Here is a 23,107-nt window from a genome sequence, read left to right as displayed (position 1 = left end):
GACCTGCTGCTGCTGGCTCTACATAGGCTGCCTGCCCTGTCCAGGTTCCCAGCCACTCACGTTGGCTGGACTGCTGGCCTCACTGCTGCCAGTCCTGGTGCAGGTCCTCCTGCTGCTGCCGCCCAGGTGCTGGAGCTCACATGTATGGTATTGCAAGATCAGAAAGTCCTGGTATTTAGAGGTTCAACCTGCACTGCTAACTGCTCTTAAAATTCAAGTCTTAGGCACCTCTAATTGAATACCCCAAATTAGTGAATTTTTTTACTTTAATCTTTGTGTTGCTCATGTATAAAATGGCTGTAATATCATCTTCTTGCTTCACTGGGGTGATCTGAAGATAATTAGCATTTGTAAAGCATTCAGATTCTGTAATGATGATCACTATACCAAAAAAGAAAAATCAAGAAATTGATAATTATTTCTTCAGGTTGGAGGTTGAATAATACACAGTAAATAAGATCTAGGGTCTCAGTCAAACAAAGAAATTAAAACAAAATATTGAATCGGTGCTCACTGAGCACCATCCATCCCATTTCCTGAATGTTTCCCTGCATTTTAAGAGCATATATATCCCAAAATGTAATTAAGTTCATTGCAATTATATTGCATGCATTTAGCTACCCTTAAGATTAATTTTAAAATAAGCTTTTTTAGCAAAGATATATTTAGTTGTCAGTTTTTGCTAATTGAAAGAAAAAAGTTAACTAAAAACAGTGATGGTTCAAAAAAACTTAAAGTTTAGATGCTTTTAATATTAAATAGATTTTAAAAATTAAAAAACCTAATTTAGCAAAATCACTTAACCTGTATGTTTTATAAAAATTATGTAGAAGTGTACTTTAAAAGGGTCTTCAAAAGCTTTCTTGAGAGTTTTTAAAACACATTTTCAACCCTCAGAGGTGGGAGGAAGGAAAGAGAGCAACTGGTCACTGTGAACCTGATGTTAATAATTTAATACTGTTCCAAATGTTAAATAGCTAACATGTTTTAAATTTATTGCTTATGTCTGTGTGCTTAAAGCTAATAAACTGCAGTTTTAGAAAAGCTTGCTTAATTGCATTACTCCTTACTCACACAAGCTATCTGGCTTTGGCTGTGTCTACGCTACAAAAATAACTTTGAAGTCTACACACCCTACTTCAAAGTAGGGCACTACTCCATTCCTGGGAATGGAGTAAGGACTCCAAAGTTGGGCTCCCTCCTTCGAATTTAACTTCAAAGGGAAAATTTGTGTAGACTCTCTGCTGGCTACTTCAATGTAGTGTGTAACTTTGAAATTAACTTCAAAGTCAGTTGCTAGTGTGGATGCATCCTTTGGGTTTCATCTCTTGGCTTTGGCACTTCAGGGTCCTGCTTCCCAATCCAACCCTCTTATCTGGCCACTGCTTCACCCACAATCTCCTGTCCAGGGTTTAATTTGTCCTCAGACCTGTTGGAGCTGAGTAAGTCTTCTGTGAACAGCTATACTCGTATGCTTGTTAAAATCACTGTTCATAGCATACTTACTATCTATCGGTAAATACACTAGTGACTTGGAAATCTATTTGTGCATATTTATTTGCTTTTCCTAAAGACACTTAAGTATTTTAGGAGAAAGTGTAAGTAGTCAACAGCAAGAATTGGTCACCAACTCTGGGGCCACTGAATAATTTGTCCTGAGAATATCTGATCTAAGCTGTCTCAGTTAAACTGCTGATTTGAATTCCTCTTGTAGATAAAATATCTTGGATTTGAATTAATCTGACATGGAGCAGATATGTTGGGAGAACAAATATATCATAGCTACTTGGGCCAGTGGTGCTTTCTGATATACTGGAGTTACCAGAACTGTGGACCATGGTCTCTGTTCTAGATTCATTTACTTTCTGGGGGTAAAAGCCAACGTGCACGTGAAGCAGTCTATTTTAAATCAAAGTAGGAACTTGCCAGTTTACTATATAACCAGTGTAAACAAAAGAATAGGCATGTACTTTTTTCTGTAATTTAATTACCTAGATTTTGTGATTAAATTAAAAGGTTTTGATTTATTTTTTTCAGTGTTTCATCTGACAGGTTTTCTTTAGTAGAGTCAACTAACAGGTTGAGTACCCTATTCCTTCCATGTCAGACTCCCACACTTTCCAAATTCCAATGCACTTGCACTTTGCTTGCTAGCCTAGAGAAAATATTGTTGAGGGAAGGTCATTTGAGAAAATAACATGTATTTATAGGTAAAATGAACTTGGCTACCTCCTGATGATGTACTTTTTGGCTCATGTTCACTAGACATGCCTCCGACTGTAAAAGGAAATTAATGAGTGGGTATACTATGAAAGAAAGCGAGAAGTTAAGAAGTGTCTAAAGAGCTAAAAATAACATTTGTGTAAGCCCAACAGACCCAGATTGTTGGTAGGAGGGATTGAACTTGCAACTGCTTTAATCTCTACAGTTGCAGGTTCATTTCCTCCTGCTGATGACCCAGCTCTGTCAACCTTACACAACCATTGTTTCTAAAGAGCTAGAGTAGGAGCAAATAGCAAAGATATAGCTTGGAGCAAAACGTTAAAAGCCTTAATGGTTCTAAAACTAAATATAAATTACTATCTTGTTAATTTATCCTGTAAATGTGTATATCCTTTTTCCTGGCGCGCAAAGCTTCAAATTGGTGAGATGGAAAATGACCTTAGTTTTGTAGGAAACGTTTCTCCTTTAGTAGCTTCATTTCCTTAATTTTATTTCTCCCTGACACATTCCTCCATCTCTAATTTTCTTGCAGTGGTGGGATGAGTCAGTTGACTTTCAGGCTGCCTTTTCACAACTACTGGCGAAGTATGTGCCAAACATCTACTCTGATGAAATGGACCCCTTGGTGGAGAAGCAAGAAGAAATGGCCCAGATAACAATATTTAACACTCTGCAGCGGTACTTGTTTGGGAAAGACCCAGATGTCTGCGTGGAGAAACTGCGTCAGAGTGGAACTTCTCAACTCTGTGGGAAGGTGTTCAAAGGTGGGGAGACTACATATTCTTGCAGGTAAGACACTAGTCAGCATGAATATTTCCCGTGAAGTAACTCAGTAATAATAGATTTGCTGTTATGTGTATCCTATTAGGCTCCTTGGATAAGTGGCTATGGTAATTGCTTTTCTATCACAGTCTACTTTAAGCACAAATTATATTCTATGTGAAAAGCAAAAAATGAAGTTTTCTCTATGTAGTACTAGCATGTTTGCAACTCATTAAGTTTTTTAGCTTTATATTGTTAATAGGTGTATAGAAAACGTAGTCCCCAAAGCACAATAGGTCTTTGAACTGCAGCATGGTCTGATCTACAGTTCTCTTATCCTGTCTTTTTCTTTTGTCATGTTCTCACAATGTAATAGCCTGGAAGAGTTCCATACCTCTTTCTCTTTTTTTTTTTTTTTTTTTTTTAAAAGACACCATGCAAGTTGCAAAGCTTGAAGTAATCATATTTAGCTATAGTTGCTGATTATTGTAAAAGAAGCTAAGTTTAATTTACATTAATTCAAGGACAATAGGTTAATGTAGTGAAAGTTTACTATTGGTGAGGATGGTAGCACTGCTTATTTTTAAAGTTTCCTGACAGCTAAATTCCCAGAATATTTCAACTGCACTGAGCATGCTCCATCTGTCACCTCACCATTCCTACGTATGAGCAACCATACCAACAAAGTAACTGAATGTGCCTCATCCCAGGACAGGGAAGAACTTTCCCTTCAGTTGGGTATGGGTGGCTCCAAGTCAGACCAGGCACTGTAATTGAAAGTAAGAGGTCTTTCTATTCTGTGATCTCAATAACTGCTAGCCATTGGATGTGGGACAGAGAGTGGATGAGGGAGGCAGTTGAGACTGTGTTACAGATTTCTTGTCTAGTGTAGGAAAAGTCCCACTCTGTGGGGTCTTGTCTGAAAGCTTGATTATTGATGAGTTTCAAGTTCAGAGAGGTCGTTCTTGATACTTTCCTGCTTGCGCTATAGGATACTGATCAAGTGGTTCCTCAGTTTCTTAGTGTCTGGCATAACTTCTCACTATAATTAGTGTAGTACGTTGATAATCCGGTCAGTAAATACTTCAATAGAATTGGCCATTCTGTTAAAGACCTGAGAATTCATGTCCTAGAGCATAAAGATTTTAAAAACAGATTAGAATGAGACATTTGTGAGTTGGAGTTCATATTCAAATTCAACACATTAACACGTGGTATGAACAGAGACATCAATTACCTTACGCATTACAAGGATGGCTTTCCTTCCTTTGATGCTCATAATTATCTCAGACAGGACAATAAACATCCCTCCCCCAATTCTCACCCCACTCCTTCGATCCTATTTGATTTGTCCGTTTTTATTGCTATTTATTTATTTATTTGGTCCTCCTGTACTTATAAATGTCAGTCTGTATTGGAAATGGGATTGATCTGATGAAGTGGGTCTGTCCCATGAAAGCTCATCACCGAACAAATAATTTTGTTAGTCTTTAAAGTGCTACATTTCTGCTGCTTTGTTTTACTGTTAAAACAATTAGGAGTCCTGTGGCACCTTAAAGACTAACAGGTTTATTTGTGAGCATAAGCTATTGAGGTCAAGTCTACTATTCCTTGTTCCTTCAGCTGAAACAGTAGATGTCTGTGTGGTGGACATAAAGGTTCCAGTTTTACTGATGACCCATGTGGGCGTCGATGGAATGCCAGTTTTTTGGTTTTCTTCCGATTTTGCTTGTTTAAAAAAAATTAGGAATTATACATAAAGCACAGTGTTTAAAATAATGTTGAGATTATTAAGTTCGGCACTCAATATTAGTAAGTACCATAACAGAAACAATAAAATTGAGTAAGAAATAGTTTTTCGTTTAACCTTGAATGCTGGGGTTTGAGGAAAGGCAGATTTAATTAGCGGAGGATGAGATCAAGATTCTGAAGGGGACATCTGGGTATCTCCTGCTCTCCCCAAACTCTGCTCTGGCTCCTGTGGCCAGCCTTATCACCCAGCTGCCTCCCTTTCCCACACTTCCCACCCCCTGCCCCACACTGGCTTCAGCAGCCTTTAGCCCCATTTCCTGATGCCAGCTCCAGCAGCCAGCCTCATCAACTGGCTCTCCATACACACTTGTGAGATGTACACCAGCTCTGGCAGTCCCCATCTTTAACCCCCAGCTGGCCTATTCCTCTGCAGGCTCTGCATTCAGCCTCAGGTTTGTGCTGGGTCTCTCCATCCAGTGACTGTACAGCTGCTACCTGCTGCTCAGGTGTCCTCCAGCCTGTGCTCAAGCTGCTTGCTGCCTCCTGGTGCTGGACTCAGCCGGTGGGTGGGGGCGGGTGGCCAGGGAATGAAGGCTGCTGGAACTGCTGTTGTGTCTGTGGGTGTGTGGGGGAAGCAGCTGAGTGATGTCTGGTTTCTGGCATGTGCTCACACTGCTTGCTGCCACCTGTGCCCTCTTGTCTGCTTTCCTGAGGCTGTATGTAAGCATTCATACGTACAGATGTTCACAAGTCAGATGTTCATGACACGGAGCGTCTGCATTTACTGCAAACTATCAAAATCCTTCTCTGAGGAGACAATTATTTATTTCCTCTTGGTCTTTTCTGTGGTGGCCATCATTCTACTATCTGAGTGCTTCACAGGGGTGATGTGAAGGTAATTAACCTGGCTTCTGAATTTTTGAACAGTAATGTTACTAGTATGGTTCAAACCTGTTGTGGAAGGGCCAGAACTTTCATCCTTTTACCAATAGCATGAATTAGCCATGACTTGATGCCTGAAATTGTTTGTCACCAGCCATAAAGGTTTAAGTGTGGCATCGGTTCTCGTACGACTGCTTCATTTTTCTATTTAGAGTGGTATCCAACATAGTATTTTTCTTGCAGGGACTGTGCAATTGATCCAACTTGTGTACTCTGCATGGATTGCTTCCAGAATAGCATTCACAAGAACCATCGTTACAAGGTATGAAAGTCTGTACTGTAAAGTTGTACTATTGAGAGTTGCTATTGAGAAGTTTTCTTGTTTGTAATAGTAATGCATGCAGATTATAAGAAACTTTAATTCCTTTCCTAAGCCCTGAAAATTACTAATTTGTTAGAACAAGTGTCAGAGCAGAAAGAATGTCTTTCGTACATTTAATTATAGTTCTCTTTTGATTGGGGGTTAGACAAGAATGGGGTCTAATAGGTTGTTCCGTCTAGGAGGGGAAATTGGCAGTTTTGTTTATTTACAGAGCCTTCTGTCCCTGAACATAAAAGGAAGCAAATAGCAGGAAACACATTCTTTCGCTCACAGAACTCGAGAACACTTTTTAAGCTTTGATACCTGACCCAGAAGACTTTTTTCCCTGGCTTCTTCCCGGGTCAGATGCTATGCTTTCAGATGCTTTTTCAAGCTATGTCTCTGAGGGCTTGTTTCCCTAACATGTTTGTGCACTAGGTGGTCCATGTAAACCATGGTTTCCCAAACTGGGGTGTGTGCGAAGGTATTTGGGGGGGAGGGGGGCACAAGGCAACCAAGCCCCCCCCACCCCCCGTTATTCCCCTCACCTGAAGAAAAAGGCAGCCCTTGCTTGCGGCTCTCAGTCCCTGTCATTTCACATGGGCGACCCAGTGAAATTGCTATAAAAAGCAGGCAGCTGGCGAAGGCCCATGTGGAGCTAGCTGCCTCCTGTGAAAGTGAATGAGTGTGGGTTGGGGGGAGGAGGAGGATGGGGTTAGATGAGGGGCTGGCGGGGCATGACTTTGGGCGAGTGGAGGGGCTCATGCAGTGGCTCACAGGCAGCTGGGGTGGCTGGCCCATGGTAAAAAACAAGGTGGGTGGGGGTGTGAGGGGGTTCTCAAAAATCAAAAGTGGGGAGTGATGCTGAAAAGTTTGGGAACCACTGAGGTAGACACTGCTGGTGTGCACTGCAGTGTATGGTGTAGTTCACTCTGGAACACCAGCAGAGTTTACATGCACAACATGTTGGTGCATTTTTTACAGCAGTGTGTTAATATTTTTTTAAATAAACAAAAAGAAGTTCTGTGGCACCTTATAGACTAACAGATTTTTTTGGCACATGTGCTTTTGTGGGCAAAGGCCCACTTGATCAGATGCATGTTTATGACATGCATCTGATGAAATGGGCCTTTGCCCACAAAAGCATATGCTTCAAAAAATCTAGTAGTCTATAAGGTGCCACAGAACTTCTTGTTTTTGGGGATACAGACCAACGCAGCTACCCCTCTTGTAGTTGTCACCATTTTTTTTATTGTATTTTGTTCAACCATCTAGACAAGTTATATCTTTCCCAGTTTTTTGTCTGTTCTGTTTTTAATTATCTAAAAGAATACTCAGCAAAATCTCCTGAGTGTGATCACATCTTCCTTTTGTTTAGGTGAGAACATATCCTTACAGTTAGATGTGAACTCACTATTCATAAAACATGTCAGTCTCAATGAGGTTTTGACTCACCCCATAACAAGGTTTCATCCAGCTCATAGCACCATAATTGTGTACAGAAAAACTAGTTTCAGGAAAACAAAGTTGCGCGTGTAAACACTGAAAATTAAGATAACTGCAGAATTAAAATTACAAGGACAATTTTAATAAGACTCCCTTATGTCATTGAATTGTGATAGCTTTGCCCAAACGCATTTACAGCGGACATCTACAACTAGATACTATCCACAGGCTAGCTAGTTCTGGTTCTCAGGCTCCAGCTAGAGCCCTGAAGTTTACAGAGCAATGAAACGTCCCTGTAGTCCATGCCTAAGCTGGCTCGCACAAGCCAGCAGCAGGTGTCTAGTTTCTCTGTAGGCATATCAATAGAAACAAGCGGCAGAGCTGTGCTGTTTTTGTCCTGAGTCTCAGTCCATTGCTCTAAATGGAAGAGAACATCATTGACCAACACCTCTGTCTGTCTTAGGCCATTTTGTGTGCAGAGCAAATAGTGTATGAGCACATTATTAATGACCGTATGATAACTAAGACTACCATTTAGTAACAGAGGTCACAGTAGTTAATGGATTCTGTGACTCTACTGGACTTCCATGAGTACTTTGGCTTCGGCTGAATCTGGGACTGTACTTCCCTGCTAGATGGCCAGAGCTTGGATTGTGTTTTTCTGTCCAGCAACTGCAGCCAGCTCTGAAGTGGGGCTGTGTGAGTCGCTTCTGTGACCACTGGAGCTGGGGCTATGCCTCCACCCATGCAAGCTGGGGCTTGGACTGTTAGTCCTGCGTCCTGGAACTCTGGTTGTCAATATTCCCACCATATGTAGCCTTGCCCCCTCGTTATTTATTTTCATTTGTTGCCTGTGACCTGTCTGTGACTTTTACAAAAGTAACAGAAAATCTTAACCTAAATAACAATAATCATGGGCACAGGCTGAACTAAGGTTGCAGAGGTAAGAACAATAATATTTTTAACTGTTAGATTAGTCCAAAATATGACAAGTAAGTTATCTGATAGATCTAAAGACTGGATTTAAGTTTCAGATATGGACTGAACATGTTGCTTATCTCAGTTCCATTGCTATGGTTAGGGATCTGCAGGAGTAGGTTTTTTATTTTACATGTCAGTTTCCACCTCTGCATCTGAGATTTGAATTTGCCTTTTATTTAATAGAGTATATTAACCATGCAATATATTATGTGAGCAGACGCACTCTTTCCTTTCATCATTTTTAGGTCTTTGTTGAAAGAGGAGAAAATACAGGAACTCTCTTACCTTCTTGTTTTGAAATGATGTATAAGTATTTGTGACGGTTCATTACAGTTCTTTGGGAATGTTTGAAAAAGATACAAAAAATATCTCCTTTAAAAGCTTTTAATTGGTTTTGTCCTGCAAATCAAGCAACTTTTTTTTAGCAAGCTAGCTCATAGAACTGAGAAGCTTGTTAGAACTTTTGTTAAATCCATAAACAATTACTTGTTTCCTGTTGTGTTTTGCCTAGGGACCAAATAGTCTTTTCATCAGCCAGATCACTGTTGCAGTCTACACACTAGTGTGTATATTTCCATATTTTTATTTTTTTAAACTGCATGAGCAACAGCTGGGGATAGGTGGAGAAATTAAGAAGGGTTAAGTTTCAAATGCAGGGGATGGCTGTAGGTCTGGATCTTATCCTCCCAACAGCCTTTTCATGGTCTCTGAAATCTCTCACAGATCACATGAATTTAGCTCAATTGCTGCTTCCTTATTTAGGGGATGGATCATTTTAAGCAATTTCTTTGTCTGCTCTCCTCTGGAACTGCCCTCTGTTGTTCCCTTCTCTGCTTGACTTTAGCCATGGTGGTTACCTTTCAGTATCTGCTCAGTTTTATGCACATAGTGGGCGCATACAGGGAATCCTGAGCTATTAAAGCTGATGAATCTCTTCAGTAAAGTTATACCACAGAGCATCTAAATCACCATGTATTCACCTTTACAGTAATTTTTCATAGTTTAAAAATGTGTTACTTTGGCTGTTGAAATTGCATACATCTCAGAGGCTCTTTTTATTTACATCAGATGCCCATGACTGCCCTTAATAGAGAGAGTACTCACTGTGTGCATGCACACGTTTTTATGACTGCATCTTCACAGATAATCAAGTCAAGCATGCTAACGTCAGTGTCTACTCTGACAGCATGATAGCCAGACAAAATGAGTGAAATAATGTCTTTTACTGGACCAGCTTGTGTTGGTGAGAGAGAGGCTTTCGAGCTCTATGGCAGGGTAGTCAGGTAGCGTGGGAATAGGTTCAAAAAGCATCCAAAATATACAGCAGTGGTGATGGTAATGAGGCAGAAGATGCTGGGAGCAGCCAGAGAAAGTTCATTACTCTGCACTTCTGTGGAACCCTTCATCTGATGATCCTGAAGTGCATTGCAAGTATTCTTTAAGACTTACAGTATCCCTGGTGAACTGTGTAAATAAAATATGTAGCTTCCATATATTTTGTGTGCATGTATATGTATACGTATGGATGAACTGATTCCTTAAAAGGGTAGGTAGAAATCATGAGTTCTGTTTCAAGCCTTCTCCTCCAATTCTCTCAGTATTTTAAGATGGCTTTTTGTAGGTCAAGTACCAGTAGATGAAACATAAAGATAGATTAAAGGTAAGTGGGCGCTATATAGTCACAGTTTGTAAATATATTACAAATGTTTAAATTTATGCCTTTTGAAGGAACATTTTGAATAGTAAATGTTTTTAAACCTATTTTGTTTCCTAAGTTCACTTGTTACTTCTAATAACTATTTTACAAGTACTTTTGTATCTGGGACATCAGGGCAAATTATTATGTACACTTATTTGTCTTTCCTTCACTTCAGCTTAACTGTGTGCTGGATCACAAGCCAGTTCAGACTTCTCTGAAAGCATTATACGGAATCAAGCTTGAGACATTGCATTTAAACCCTGAACTTAGTTTTAATATCTCACAAGGCTGGTTAGAGAAAATGCTACACAACTACTTGGTGTTAAATATTAATGTGCTAGAATACTAAGATTTTAAATAGTCCTTTGCATAAGTGTATAGACACACAGATAATTCCAGTAAATCCCACTGTTCCAACCCCACTGAAGTTCTCCCTTTCTAATGGCAAAAGAATAAAATTCTGCGGTAGAACACTTCCTACAGGATATCTATCATTTTGTTTAAGGCACTTAAAATATGGATTTATTGGCTTGATAAATCTACACTTCACTTGTATTCTCACTTTTTACATGCATATTTGTATGTCTGAAGTACCTCTTAATTTTTTAGATGCATACTTCTTCTGGTGGAGGTTTTTGTGACTGTGGGGATACAGAAGCATGGAAGACTGGACCACTATGTACTAACCATGAGCCTGGAGCAGCAAGTAGTACGAAAGAGGTAAAAATAATATATAAAGAAAATTATGGATGAATGTTGTCTGTAAATCTTCAAGCTTTGTAACATGCTCCCTACCTTTTTAGAAAAGTTACGAAATGCTCAGCAAGAAAACAAATCATTTCAATGTTGCCCAGGCCTTTGTGTCTAGAATTAGGTTATATGTCGAAGATGCATCTCTCTAGGATTCCTTTATACTTCAGTATCGTGCTTGGTAGGAAAGACTTAATGGGCGAGAGAGGAATAGTGGCAGGATGTTTGTCTGCTTCTTTGATCATGAAAAGAGCGGTGGTTTTTTAAAGGGTAGGATTAATTTTGAGTCCTCTGAATGACATTGTTTTACTCTTTAATGGACAAGTTAATTTGTTTTTAAAGCTTAAGATCATCAAATTTGGATATACATGTCTGTAATGTAAGAGTAAAAATACTTTTCAAGATCATAGGTAGTAAAGTGAATTACTAGCAAGTCAAGATTATCAGATAGTTTTTAAACTTAAAGGCTGTGGCTACACTGTTCTAGTGCGAACAGGTTGAGGCAAATAAACAGCCTTGAAAAGGCAAAAGGGGGCTCATTTGCATATCCATTAGACTAATTTGCATATTTACAGGAGCAACTCAAGAAGTGCAGATGTAGTTCTGTCCGTAAAAACACCTTTGTTGGAAGTCCGTTATGCCTGATTATTTCCAGGCATAAGGGACTGCTGACAAAAGGGTTTATTTTTGCCAGCAGAAGCAGGTCTACACTGCTTTGCCTCTTGCAAATATGCAAACTAGCATCTTGAATATGCACATTAACCATGCAGATATGTAAATGAGACCCTATTTTGCATTTTTGAGACTGCTTATTTGCGTCCAGTTGTTGGCACTAGGGCTCAGTGTAGACATAGCCAGAATCCAGACACACTGGCTACGTCTACGCGAGCCCAAATCTTTGAAATGGCCATTTTGAAGATTACTATTAGGTGCTGAAATGCATATTCAGTGCCTCATTAGCATGGCGGCAGCCGTGGCTCTTCAAAATCGCTGCTTTTCACTGCCTCATGGCTCGTCCAGACAGGCCTGCTTTTTGAAAGGACCCTAACAACTTCGAAATCCCCTTGTTCCCTATCAGAAGAGCCACGGCTGCCGCCATGCTAATGAGGCACTGAATATGCATTTCAGCGCCTCATTAGTAATCTTCGATATGGCGATTTTGAAGATTTGGGCTAGTGTAGACATGGCCACTGTGTTTTGTGACAGAGTTCCAAGATTATTGTTTCATTTTTGTTAAATGTTGCGCTCATTGTGTAACTCCATCTTTACAAGGTTTTTGTTACTGAATATACACTGTGTCGTCATTACTTTTTCCTTTCATCAAGCTTTCCAGCTACTTACAAACTGGTTCTTTTCATACAAATTGTAGCAGAAATGAAATATAGCCATGCCTGAAGTTAAATGTAGCAGCTGTTTCATAAACGTGATAAAGTTAGCATAGGAAGTGAAGAATATTTTGTACAACAGATTAAAGATTTGGACCCACCAGTGTTTTTCAGGCTTATGCAGTTAATTCCTAATTAGCCACAAGATTTATAGTATTACTTCATGGTGGAGGGGTGACACATCCTCAGCTCCATTCTCTTTAAGTTTGTAATGGGGAGAATTTTATCCTTTCTGAGTGGTGGTTTTTTTTTTTTTTTTTTGCTTTAAAGTCTCTTTATTAGGGACATAAGAGAAACCATTAATTTATCAGGAGCTTTTTGGTGTCTATTAAAGAGCTAGATATGGAGGGAGGTGCTCTATCTTTATACTTTCCTCACCTGAACGAGAGGATAGAGGAAGAGGGGGTGAATGCCTTTTCTTTGGTTCCTTGTCTACAGTAGCATGTTCTTTATCCTTTCCTTAAGGTCTGTGCTTGGTATGACTTACCCCTTCAGATGCCAAACCCTAACTGATATTTAGTTCAATGCAACAGAATACAAGGCTTAATTGATATAGCATTTGCCTAATACTTACTTACCCTTTCTCCTCAAAGCTTAAGAACATTAGTAGCATAGTTGGAGTAGGAAAACATTTAAGCCAAGAGATTTAAGACCTTTAATTCCTGGTATCTTAAGAACCCAGTTTCAAATCATCACATGGTGCAGATAGACAGGCCCATTGATTAGAGAGGAGGGGCCAAAGGAGCAGCTGTTCCAAGGCCCAGCAATTTAAGATGGCCTGGGCTTTCCCTGATCCCTTAAAATCACTGTCGAAGCCCTGGGTGGAGCATGCCATATGGCACTGAAGGGCTGGCTGTTGGAGGCATGCTCACAGTCCTGCCCCTTCTGCCATTTGGGGCCCCAGAGTCAGGCAAACTCCCCTCCCCCACCACATACCTTGCCCTGTCAGCCGCTCTGTCTGTAGAGGTTATAGGTGGAAACCTTGACTTGGAATTCCTCTCGAAGCTTGTTAGGACAGGAAGAGACTCTAGCAATTGTGGAAGTCATAGGTTTTGTCACCGTTTCTGTTTTATTTCTGTTCCAAGTTTCCCCCACATGAATGCTGTGTAATTTATAATTTGGTTTAAATTTTTTTTTTTTTTTTTTTAAATATTACCTGCACGCTTATGGGCTAGGATCAAGGAAGAGGTAGAAGGGATATCTGTGCACGGGAAAAGAATTAACAACATGAGGTTTGCAGATGTTATAGTTATCATTGAGGAAGATGAGGAGAAGCTAGCGAAAATGGTGCGGGTGTTTCAATGAAGAAGAGAAGCGGTACGGACTGATTATGAACATCGATAAAACAAAAACAATGGTATTTGGAGATAAGGAAATAGGAAGGAAGATCAGTGTCAATGGTATTGAACTAGAAAATGTAGAGAAGCTCACATATCTGGGGAACAACATAATGTATGAACTAGACTGTAAGAAGGAAATAGTGAAAGCAAGAGCGAGTTTGAAGGTGACGGATAAGATCTGGAAAAGCAAAGCAATTATCTTAGGAACGAAGCTGGGCATCTTGAAAACGTGTGTATTCAGCAGAATGTACAGATGTGTGATAACGAAAGATTCGAAAAGAAGAATATTGGCATTCGAAAGGAGGAGTTATAGAAAGATTCTGAGAGTAGGATGGATGCTGAAGGTCACCAATGAGGAATTATATAGGAAGATACAGCCAAAAGAGAACCTGCTGCAGAAGGTTATAAAATGGAAGCTACAGCTATTTGGACATATTTGCAGAATGAATGATGAATGAAAAATCAAGACCCTAGTATATGGCATAATGGATGGTTTGAATAGGAGAGGCAGACCCCACAGAGAATGGGTAGGTGTAGTAAATAGGTGTGGAGCTAGTCTGCAGAAGCTAAGCCACTCTGCCCTGGATAGGGCAAGATGGAAGGAAATAGTGAGAGAGGCATCAGACACCAATGGGCACTGAGCCCACGGTTATTGATGATGATTATGGGCTAGGTGAAACTGCATGCTGCTTTAGGGCATTTCCACAATTATGGATCTTGACAATGTCTACTACATCATCAATACATTATACGCACTTCTATCAAACCAGATACTATTCTATGTGAATGGAAGCTGAATTTGAGATCTTGGTTTTGTTGATTCTTTTGTCTCCCCTTTTTTCTTTCCTTTTCTCCCTGTGCAACATATACATTCTAAGATTTTTCAAGCAATTTAGTGCAAACTTTAAAATTAATGGGAAATGTGTTCAGATACGCTATACTGCCTTGAAAACTGTCTGTCTAGGTCTCAAATTTCTGAAGTTTTCCCATTTACATCTCTAAGTGTGGATACCAGTGTAAGAAGCCATTTCTTCCATATACTCAAAAGGTTTAGTTTTCCTTTATTGTTCAGGACCCCATATTCAATCATTTCTTTTTACAGGGGAGGGTGACTGTGAAATAGATTCGTGGCTGATGGCTGTATTTGGGCTTTTGGTTACCTAGTGATTCATGGAAGGGAGACTTACTGACATTTTGGGAGTGTCTGCAAATAGACTGAATGAATGAGACATCACATATGACACAGCCAGGCCTGAACTGCAATCCCTGAACATCTTCATCTGTGGCAAAAGCAGTGTTACTGTCTTTTCCTTTTGTAACCAAAGTTTCCTGATCCATTTAATGAAGTTTTCATAGCCTGTCGTTAGATCAAAAAACATGTAAATGTCCCTTTATTTTTTTCCCTTAATTGATATCTTTAAAAAGTCACCAATAATGTGCTTGATTTGTTGGGTGAAACTGCTGGTGTACTGTTTCTGAGAAATCTTACGGGTAGTGAAAGCAAGGAATTGAAAAGCGCCATGTTTCATTTTCCCCACTGTCAAAAGAAGCTTCATTGGGGCTGTGTTCCTATGCACAGATTGTCCTCTTGTCTGTGCAGTTCCCATTCATTCTCCTCAGATTCATTAGTCTTGCTTCCTGTGGTGTAAAGTGAATATACCAGAGTGTATTGTAGGTCAGTATATTTACCATTACGCCTGAGGTGGGTATACCTTTCTAATGACACGCACAACTGTAATGTAATTTTATCTTTGCATTGCATATAAGCATAGCTTTTACTTTACTGACGCTGATATCTGGTACATTGGAGGAATGGGGGTTGCCAGTAAGGAAAACATTCTGGTTAACTCAGAGGGAGTTAGAGTGTGAGAGGGGACTCAGGGGTTGGGGCACGAGAGGAGTTTTGGAGCACCAGATCTGGGCAGCACTCACCTCAGGCAGCTTCTGCAAATGACAACGTACCCCAGCTGCCCATAGTTGGAGGCACAGCCAGCAGACTCTTTGCATTTCCTCCATCCCCTGGCCCCATAGTGCTGGCTGTGGTTCCTGGCCAATGGGGCTAGTGCTTGGATCCCCCATAACTGTTCCTCCACCTAGGAGCAGCAGGGACATTCGCTGCTTCTGGGAAACCATATGGAGCCAGGTAGGGAGCCTGCCAGACCTGTATCATCTGAACCCTGCTAAAGATCAGAAATGCTGGTTATTGAGCTTTCTGGCTGGTAAAAAGCCAGATAACACTAAAGTTAGATAAAAGAGAATTTTTACTTTTCTTCTGTTGTTCCTTTAAAGTGGATTCATATGGCAAAGATTTTTTTTCCCCCAGAAAGCATACTATAATCAGCTGTTACCAAGCCTTGTTTTCACTTTTGTTTATCTAGAGTCTATATTGATATCTTGTTCTATCTTCTTACAGAATTCTGAATGCTATTTAAATGAAGAGCTAATGGCACAATCCAAGAAGCTATTCTTGTCTGTGATAAAATACATTGTAGATATGACTATCTGGGAAGAAGAGAAGGAGTTGCCTCCAGTGCTCATAACCAGGTGGGAGACACTGCCAATGATTTCTGAGTGTTAGAGCAACCATTCAGGTTTACTCCTACCCTATATAAATTTGCTAATGCTCAGGTCTCTTTCAATAGAACTATAACTATAATCTCTGAAAAGATAAAACTCTTCTCAGAATGTTTTGCTTATGTTAATGTCCAATTAACCACACTAGAAATTGTGCAAAATCCTTCTCTTTCAAGACACAGAGAGACAACTTATTTGAATGGTGACAAAAGCAGTCATGTAGCGCTTTAAAGACTAGAAAAATAATTTATTAGGTGATCAGCTTTCATGGGACAGACCCACTTCTTCAGATCATAGCCTTACCAGAACAGACTCAATATATAGAGCACAGAGGTCCAAAAATTGTTATCCAGGTTGGCAAATCAGAAGAGCAGAGGGACAGCAGGAGCGGGGCATGGGGTAGGGAAATTGAGTTAGATAAAACAAATAAGAGCCCTTATAATGGGCCAGGAAATTTTGTTTGAACCTGGTCCATTGTAAGGACTCTTTTTTTACATACTTTATTTTATCTAAGTCTTAACTTCCCCACCCGCCTCCTGCTGCCCCTCTGCTCTTCTAATTTGCCAACCTTGATAACAATTTTTCTGGTTTGTCAACTTTAACAATTTTTGGACCTCTGTGCTTTATATATAGAGTCTGTTCTGGTATAGCTATGATCTGAAGAAGTGGGTCTGTCCCACAAAAGCTCATCACTTAATAAATTAGTTAGTCTTTAAAGTGCTACATGAGTGCTTTTTTGTTTTGATAGACTACAGGCTAACTCAGCTATCTTTCTGTCACTATTCAAAAGCAGAATGGAGAGAGAAACAGCTAAGAATTAGCAGCTGGCAGAAATGTCTTGCTGTAGTTAGGATGGCTAGTGTTTTGAATAGACAGCTTGGGTAAGGTAAGGTGGGAGGGGGGGCTTTTTGCTTGGTTTTCATTACATGGTTCTAAAAACATATGAGTTTTATCCATTTCTCAGTACTTAATCAGATCTCAGCAATACACTGGTGCTGTACAGTTTCTGGAAGCACTTACAAAACTTCCTGTGCCTAACAGGAGAAGCACAGATTACTGTGTCCTCTAAATCTCTTGACAGTTCCCAAAATTGCACTGGATTGACCTCCAGTTTGAGCCAGGTGTAACAGTAAAGACCCAGTTACTAAATTCATAGGTGGTATTAGCATAAAGATATTGAACTTCTCGTTATCATCTGTAGGGAGTACTAGAATTAAAAAAACTTTCATTTGGGATGGTAGTTCATACGTTTCTCTCACTCTCAAATTTCTGCAAAGCATATTACTACAGGTTGAACATCCCTGGTCCTGCATGGTTGGGACCTGACTGGTTTTGAACAAGAGAATTTACTGGATCAGGAAAGGTTCCATGCCACTGGCCCCCAGACTGCCCCTCTCTCTGCCTCTGGGCTGGGGCCCTGGCCGGTGCTGCTGCCAGGCTACCGCTCATGCTTCCGTGCCCCTCCAAAGGCTGCCAGGGGAAGTTGGCTCTGTCCTGCACTGGGGACCCAGCTGCCCCTGACCCCACAGGGCTGCCGGGGGAAGCCAGCTCCCTCCCTGGCCCCAGGGAGCATCTGAGGAAAGCTTGCTTCAGCCCCACAGGGCTGCTGGGGAAGCAGTCTCCAGCTCTGCTCTGGGGACACAGCTCAAGCCCAGTGGGGCTGCTCCTGGCCCTGCAAAACTTCCCAGGAAGCTGGACCTGCCCCCACTGGGCTGCTGGGAAAAGGCAGCTCCTGGGGGGCTGCCTCCACTTCTGCGGGGCTGCCAGGAGATGCCTGCCCCGACCCTGCATGGCTGTCCCCCAACATGGAGGCTGGGAGGATGCGGGGACACCAGCTGTAGCATCCCCCCCACCCCCCGGGGCTCCCAGAGGACGTGGGCTGCAGCCTCATGCCTGTCTCTGTGGTCCAGTGATGTCCCTGGCTCCCTCAAATGAGGGATGTTGCTGGACCAGAGTAACAGTTTGAGCAGTTCCATACTGTATTTTTGCATTGCCAAGAAGGTGGTGGATAGTAATAAGTGTAATACATAGTTTCATGCTCTGTTCTTGCTTAGTTGAGAGGTGGAACTACTTGTCTCTTTTTGAGAACCTGAAGTCTGTTAACTCGGTTTTCTTCTAGAATTTGTTTGGTTATGTATGATACTCTCTCACAGGAGTTCACAAATGATTTGTTGCCAACATCTGGGCAGGAGTTTATTTTCATTTTCTCTTTGTTCATCTATTGAAACACTGGCTTTTCCCCAACAGAGAAAAGGGAGATCACTACTACTGTGTTCTTTTCAATGATGAACATCATTCTTATGATCATGTCATCTACAGTCTACAGCGAGCACTTGGCTGTGAGCTTGGGGAAGCCCAGTTGCATACAACTGCTATAGATAAAGAGGTCAGTGCACTCTATATGCATTAGAAATTCTCTTTTTAAGCATTATGCACTACTGCTTTATATTCTTGCTCTCGTTCTCTCATCATAGAAACTGTTGCTGAGATATTGGCGCTTGGATGGAGACAATGAGAGAGAATGAACCCTAATTATTGATTTGGTAGTTGCACGGTATATGAATATTATTTTAAAAGGTGATCTGTTTTTCTTATCTTGCTAATTTGTTGTTCAAGATGTAAGTCGGGCCCAGAGGAGAAGCCACTGAATTCTTATCTGAGGTTGATCGACTTTCATCTGTTTAACACAGCCAACTTTCTCTGACTTTGTAATAAAGGTTGGTTTTATCTTCTTGGATGAGAACTACATATTTCAGACATACCACTACAATAAAAATACAAGATATTGGTTTGCATAGTGAATAATTGGGCAGAATAGTAGGTTACGTTGTTCAAACTCCATTTACCTTATTCAGTTTCTGTCTGATAGACTTTTTAATGTTAAAACCAGGGAAATTGCATGGTGAAGCTGATGCTGACACTTACACTTTGTGTTTCTAACAACATTATGCATCCCTAATTATTTCTTCAAAACCACTTGCCAGCCTTCTGTATACATCATAAAACTTGGAAGTGTGCATGCATGCATGTATGCGAAGACTATACGTAATGGTGCGTGCACACACACCGTTACTAAAATTGAAAGAATTTTTTAAACTTTGCTTTTAACAATTAGTACTGTTTACTTGGAATATTTTTTCGTATGCTAGCACAGTGCTATTTTACTTGGGCTGCATACACGACAGTCGTGTTTCTCCAAAAATGGTTCCATGATAACTTTAAAAAAAGATAGTTCTGTACAAGCTTTAATATCTGGCATCCCCTGGAAAGTGGGGATGCTGGATAATGAAATGTACCAGTTATCTGAGCTGGGTCCAGCATCTGGCTCCATTTCCACTCCTCCTCCTCCCAGCTTGGCATTTGGACCGCTCTGCCTCTGCGGGCCAGGCAGCCCAGCCCCCTCTGCAGGCCCCAGCTGGGTGGCCAGTCTTGTGGCAGCTGGCCCCAGCTGGGTTACCGGCCCTGTGGCAGCCAGCTGTAGCCAGGTTACTGACCCTTCAGCATGCTGGTTAACCAAACGTGCCAGTTACCTGGCTGCCAGATAACTGGTCTTCTACTGTACTAGTTTTTAAGGTATATACAAGGTTATTTTTAATAATAAAACCTAAATTTTAGGTCTAACTTGACTGCAGTTTCCTTTTATAACAGTGCAATAGGAATTGTGGCTTTTATTGAACAATATGTACCAGGGAATACTAAGCTGCGTCTACACGAGCCGGCTACTTCGAAGTAGCTGTGCCAACTTCGAAATAGCGCCCGCCATGTCTACACGTGGCAATCACTATTTTGAAGTTGAAATCGACATAAGGCGGCGAGATGTCGAAGTCACTGTCCCCATGAGGAGATGGGAATAGCGCCCTACTTCGACGTTGAACGTCGAAGTAGGGCACGTGTAGACGATCCGCGTCCCGCAACATCGAAATAGCGGGGTCCGCCATGGCGGTCATCAGCTGAGGGGTTTAGATACGCTCTCTCCAGCCCCTGCGGGGCTCTATGGTCACCATGTGCAGCAGCCCTTAGCCCAGGGCTTCTGGCTGCTACTGCTGTAACTGGGGATCCATGCTGCATGCACAGGGTCTGCAACCAGTTGTCGGCTCTGGGGATCTTGTGCTGTTTAGTGCAAGTGTGTCTGGGAGGGGCCCTTTAAGGGAGCTGCTTGCTGTTGCCCTGGAAGTGCTAGTCTGCCCTGTGACCCTGTCTGCAGCTGTTCCTGGCACCCTTATTTCGATGTGGGCTGCTTTGGTGTGTAGACGCTCCCCTGCAGCGCCTACTTCGATGTAGTGCTGCCCAACGTCGACGTTGAATGTCGACGGCACCAGCCCTGGAGGACGTGTAGATGCTATTCATCGAAATAGCTTATTTCAATTTCGCTACTTCGAAATAAGCTATTTCGATGTAGCATACCCGTGTAGACGTAGCTCTAGTGTACTAAAGTGGCGGTATCCTTACAGCAGATTATTGCTTTCTTTCTTTCTATCTTATTCAAATTGTACAATGTGGAAGAGCCATGTTAAAGACGATCCTTGTAATTTTTTTTCTTTCGGGTTTGGGACCAGACTACTTATGTCCAGTGGTTCTCCAGACTCCATGGAGAGTGCTGCTCTCTAAATATTCCCACCATCTGAGCCTTAGACCTAAGGTTGTGTCTTCATTTATTGAAAAGTGATGCTGCTGTGATCAGTCCAGTGGGGGTCACTTTGGCAGGTGTGGTGAACCCCTACTAATTGATGGCAGGGCTTTCTCTGGTTGATTCCTGTACTTCTCCAGGACAAGAAGTGTAAGGTAAGTTGATGGGGGAGTGTGTCCTGTTGGCCCAGCGTGATGTTAACTCCAGTTTTGCTATTTGTTAAGATGGAGTAGCATTTCTTGGGGCAACTTACGCGGTAGTGTAGACCACCCATAAGTTATAAGCCTTATAGAAAAAGGGTCTGGTTTGGAAGAAGAGAGTTAAGCACAATTGTGTTTTCTGCTAGGTTGAAAATTGACAGTACTTCTGGATGGAGTATTTTGTAGAGGTCCAGTTCTTCTATCTCGTTGCACCCAGTTCTTCCTCTCTTACATGATAATGCCAATCCATTGTTTGTTTTTTAACTTGCTGGTTTAATTTAATTCAAATTGGTAAGGTGCAGAGACTGATTGTTTGTACCAAGTGGATTTCTAGCTCAGAAGTCCTAGAGCACTATACTGAAAGGACTCTAGGCACAACATAAAGATGGAACAAAGAGTCTGATTTTTTTCTTGCCCATATTTATACAGTTGTAATGTTCTTTTACTGAGAAGTTATAGGGTAATAATGCAGTGAAAAATCTTGTACTTGAGTCATGTATTACATTTTAAACCTTAACAAAGGCCTCATTTTTAGGCCAAGATACCATCAGTTGACTCTAAGATGTTTTCGTTGGTTTTATTGCCCTTTTTCCTACCTTGTGAGGTAACAGACCTTTCTAACTATGTGAATTATGTCATCGTCCCTTCTAGAGGAATATATGGTTGTAAGGGCAGAAATAAACAGATGCCTCTTAGTGTGACCCCACATGTGAGACCATTCCTTCTCTTTTCATTTAAATCTCTGTTGAACATTTTGAATAAGATTGTACTATACTAAAATCAGGAGTGAGATGATACACATCAAAGGTCACACCAAATGTGCAGAGCTGGTCTGGCTGGTGTGCTGGGAACTGAGCACCGCTGGTGGCAGAGTCCAATGGGGGCAAGAAGCCCCACCTGCAGCTCCATGTCAGGGAGCTGGGCCAGGTACAGAGAGCTCTGCAACCCTGCTGTGGCGAGCCCAGACAGCAGGCCAGGAGCACAGAACCTGGCCAGCGGGCCTGGAGCGGAGCGCTCCCCACAACAACCCCATGGTGGTGAGCCTGGCCAAGAGTGGAAGCTTCCCCTACCCCTTTCCAGCATCCTGTTGGCAAAGAGTGGGATAGTGTCCAGGTGGGGAGCCTGGACAGAAGGCTGGCAGCCTCTCGAACAAGCCCAGAGGCTGGACTGACCCAGGTCTATCAAAGTCCCTTGTTCAGGACTGCTCATGTCGCAAGGGTGCTGGACCAGGGAGGGAGGTACAGTTTGCTTTTGGAATTTATTACTTTTGAGCAAACGAGACATAATGGTTCCAACACGGCTGTTAATACACCTCTTAACAATGTGCAAAGGAATAAATTATCACCTTGCAAAATATTCCAAATCCTAAAATTTAAGAAAAGGAAAAGGTGTTTAAGCCATTTTAAGAATAACAGAATTTTAGGGCCAAATGACATGCCTGCTAAAGCTGGAGATGTTAAGAAAAAGACTTTTTATAGTAAAGTAGGTATTCTGGGAATATATTGTTGGATACATTCATATACATATTAGAAAATATTTTAATTGCAGTTTTCGTATATACAATCATCGTGTGTGCTTATAGTAAATCTGGAAAGGTATAAAGATGAAATTTAGTAATAGTACAGTTTATATTAGGAGATATTATTGCAATTGGAACTCTTGTCTTGCTGTTGTTTTTGAAGTGTCTTTTAGGACAATGGTTAAAACAGAATATTGTAACCATTTGGAATTCAAATACTAATTTTATAAGAAGTCTGGAAGTTTTGTTTAAAATAAAAATTGAATTGTGGAAAAATTGTTACTACTTTTTAAGAGGAGGTAAATTCTCCTCAGATTATAAATTAAGTGTGAAAAGAATAAAGTTCCCAGAAGATAATTACCAAATTGTAACAAAATACAAGAGCAATTTTTATTCTGTTTTTTAAATTTTTCAGGAATTAATGACTACTTGAGCCTAATTATTAAGCCAGACTCGAACCCATCCTATCTAACCTTGAGCCTGAGAAATTCTGGTGGTTCTCCAACCCAACTCATTTTGAACCTAGCATTTTTAGTCAGGTTCCATTGGGTTCTGGTCTTGTCTCAGGGCTCTGTTCCAGAAGTTGAGCCAAAAGATAGTTCTGTT

The 23,107-nt window shown here is 41.1% G+C and overlaps 1 protein-coding gene across 1 annotated transcript in view; it reads left to right on the top strand.

Annotated features, from left to right (window-relative positions):
- UBR1 (ubiquitin protein ligase E3 component n-recognin 1) overlaps nt 1–23,107 on the top strand; it is a 177,757-nt gene that overhangs the window by 13,383 nt on the left and 141,267 nt on the right. Inside the window, exons 2-6 of the mRNA XM_074997084.1 lie at nt 2,756–3,012; nt 5,863–5,941; nt 10,716–10,826; nt 15,995–16,125; nt 18,403–18,541. Of these exons, the coding sequence (XP_074853185.1) occupies nt 2,756–3,012; nt 5,863–5,941; nt 10,716–10,826; nt 15,995–16,125; nt 18,403–18,541 (717 nt within the window). The remainder of the gene's footprint in view (nt 1–2,755; nt 3,013–5,862; nt 5,942–10,715; nt 10,827–15,994; nt 16,126–18,402; nt 18,542–23,107) is intronic.

The sequence above is a fragment of the Carettochelys insculpta genome, chromosome 6, assembly GCF_033958435.1.
Source record: "Carettochelys insculpta isolate YL-2023 chromosome 6, ASM3395843v1, whole genome shotgun sequence".
NCBI lineage: Eukaryota > Metazoa > Chordata > Testudines > Carettochelyidae > Carettochelys > Carettochelys insculpta.
The sequence above is the reverse complement of the archived record's forward strand: the minus strand, read 5'-3'. Positions and strand labels throughout refer to the sequence as shown.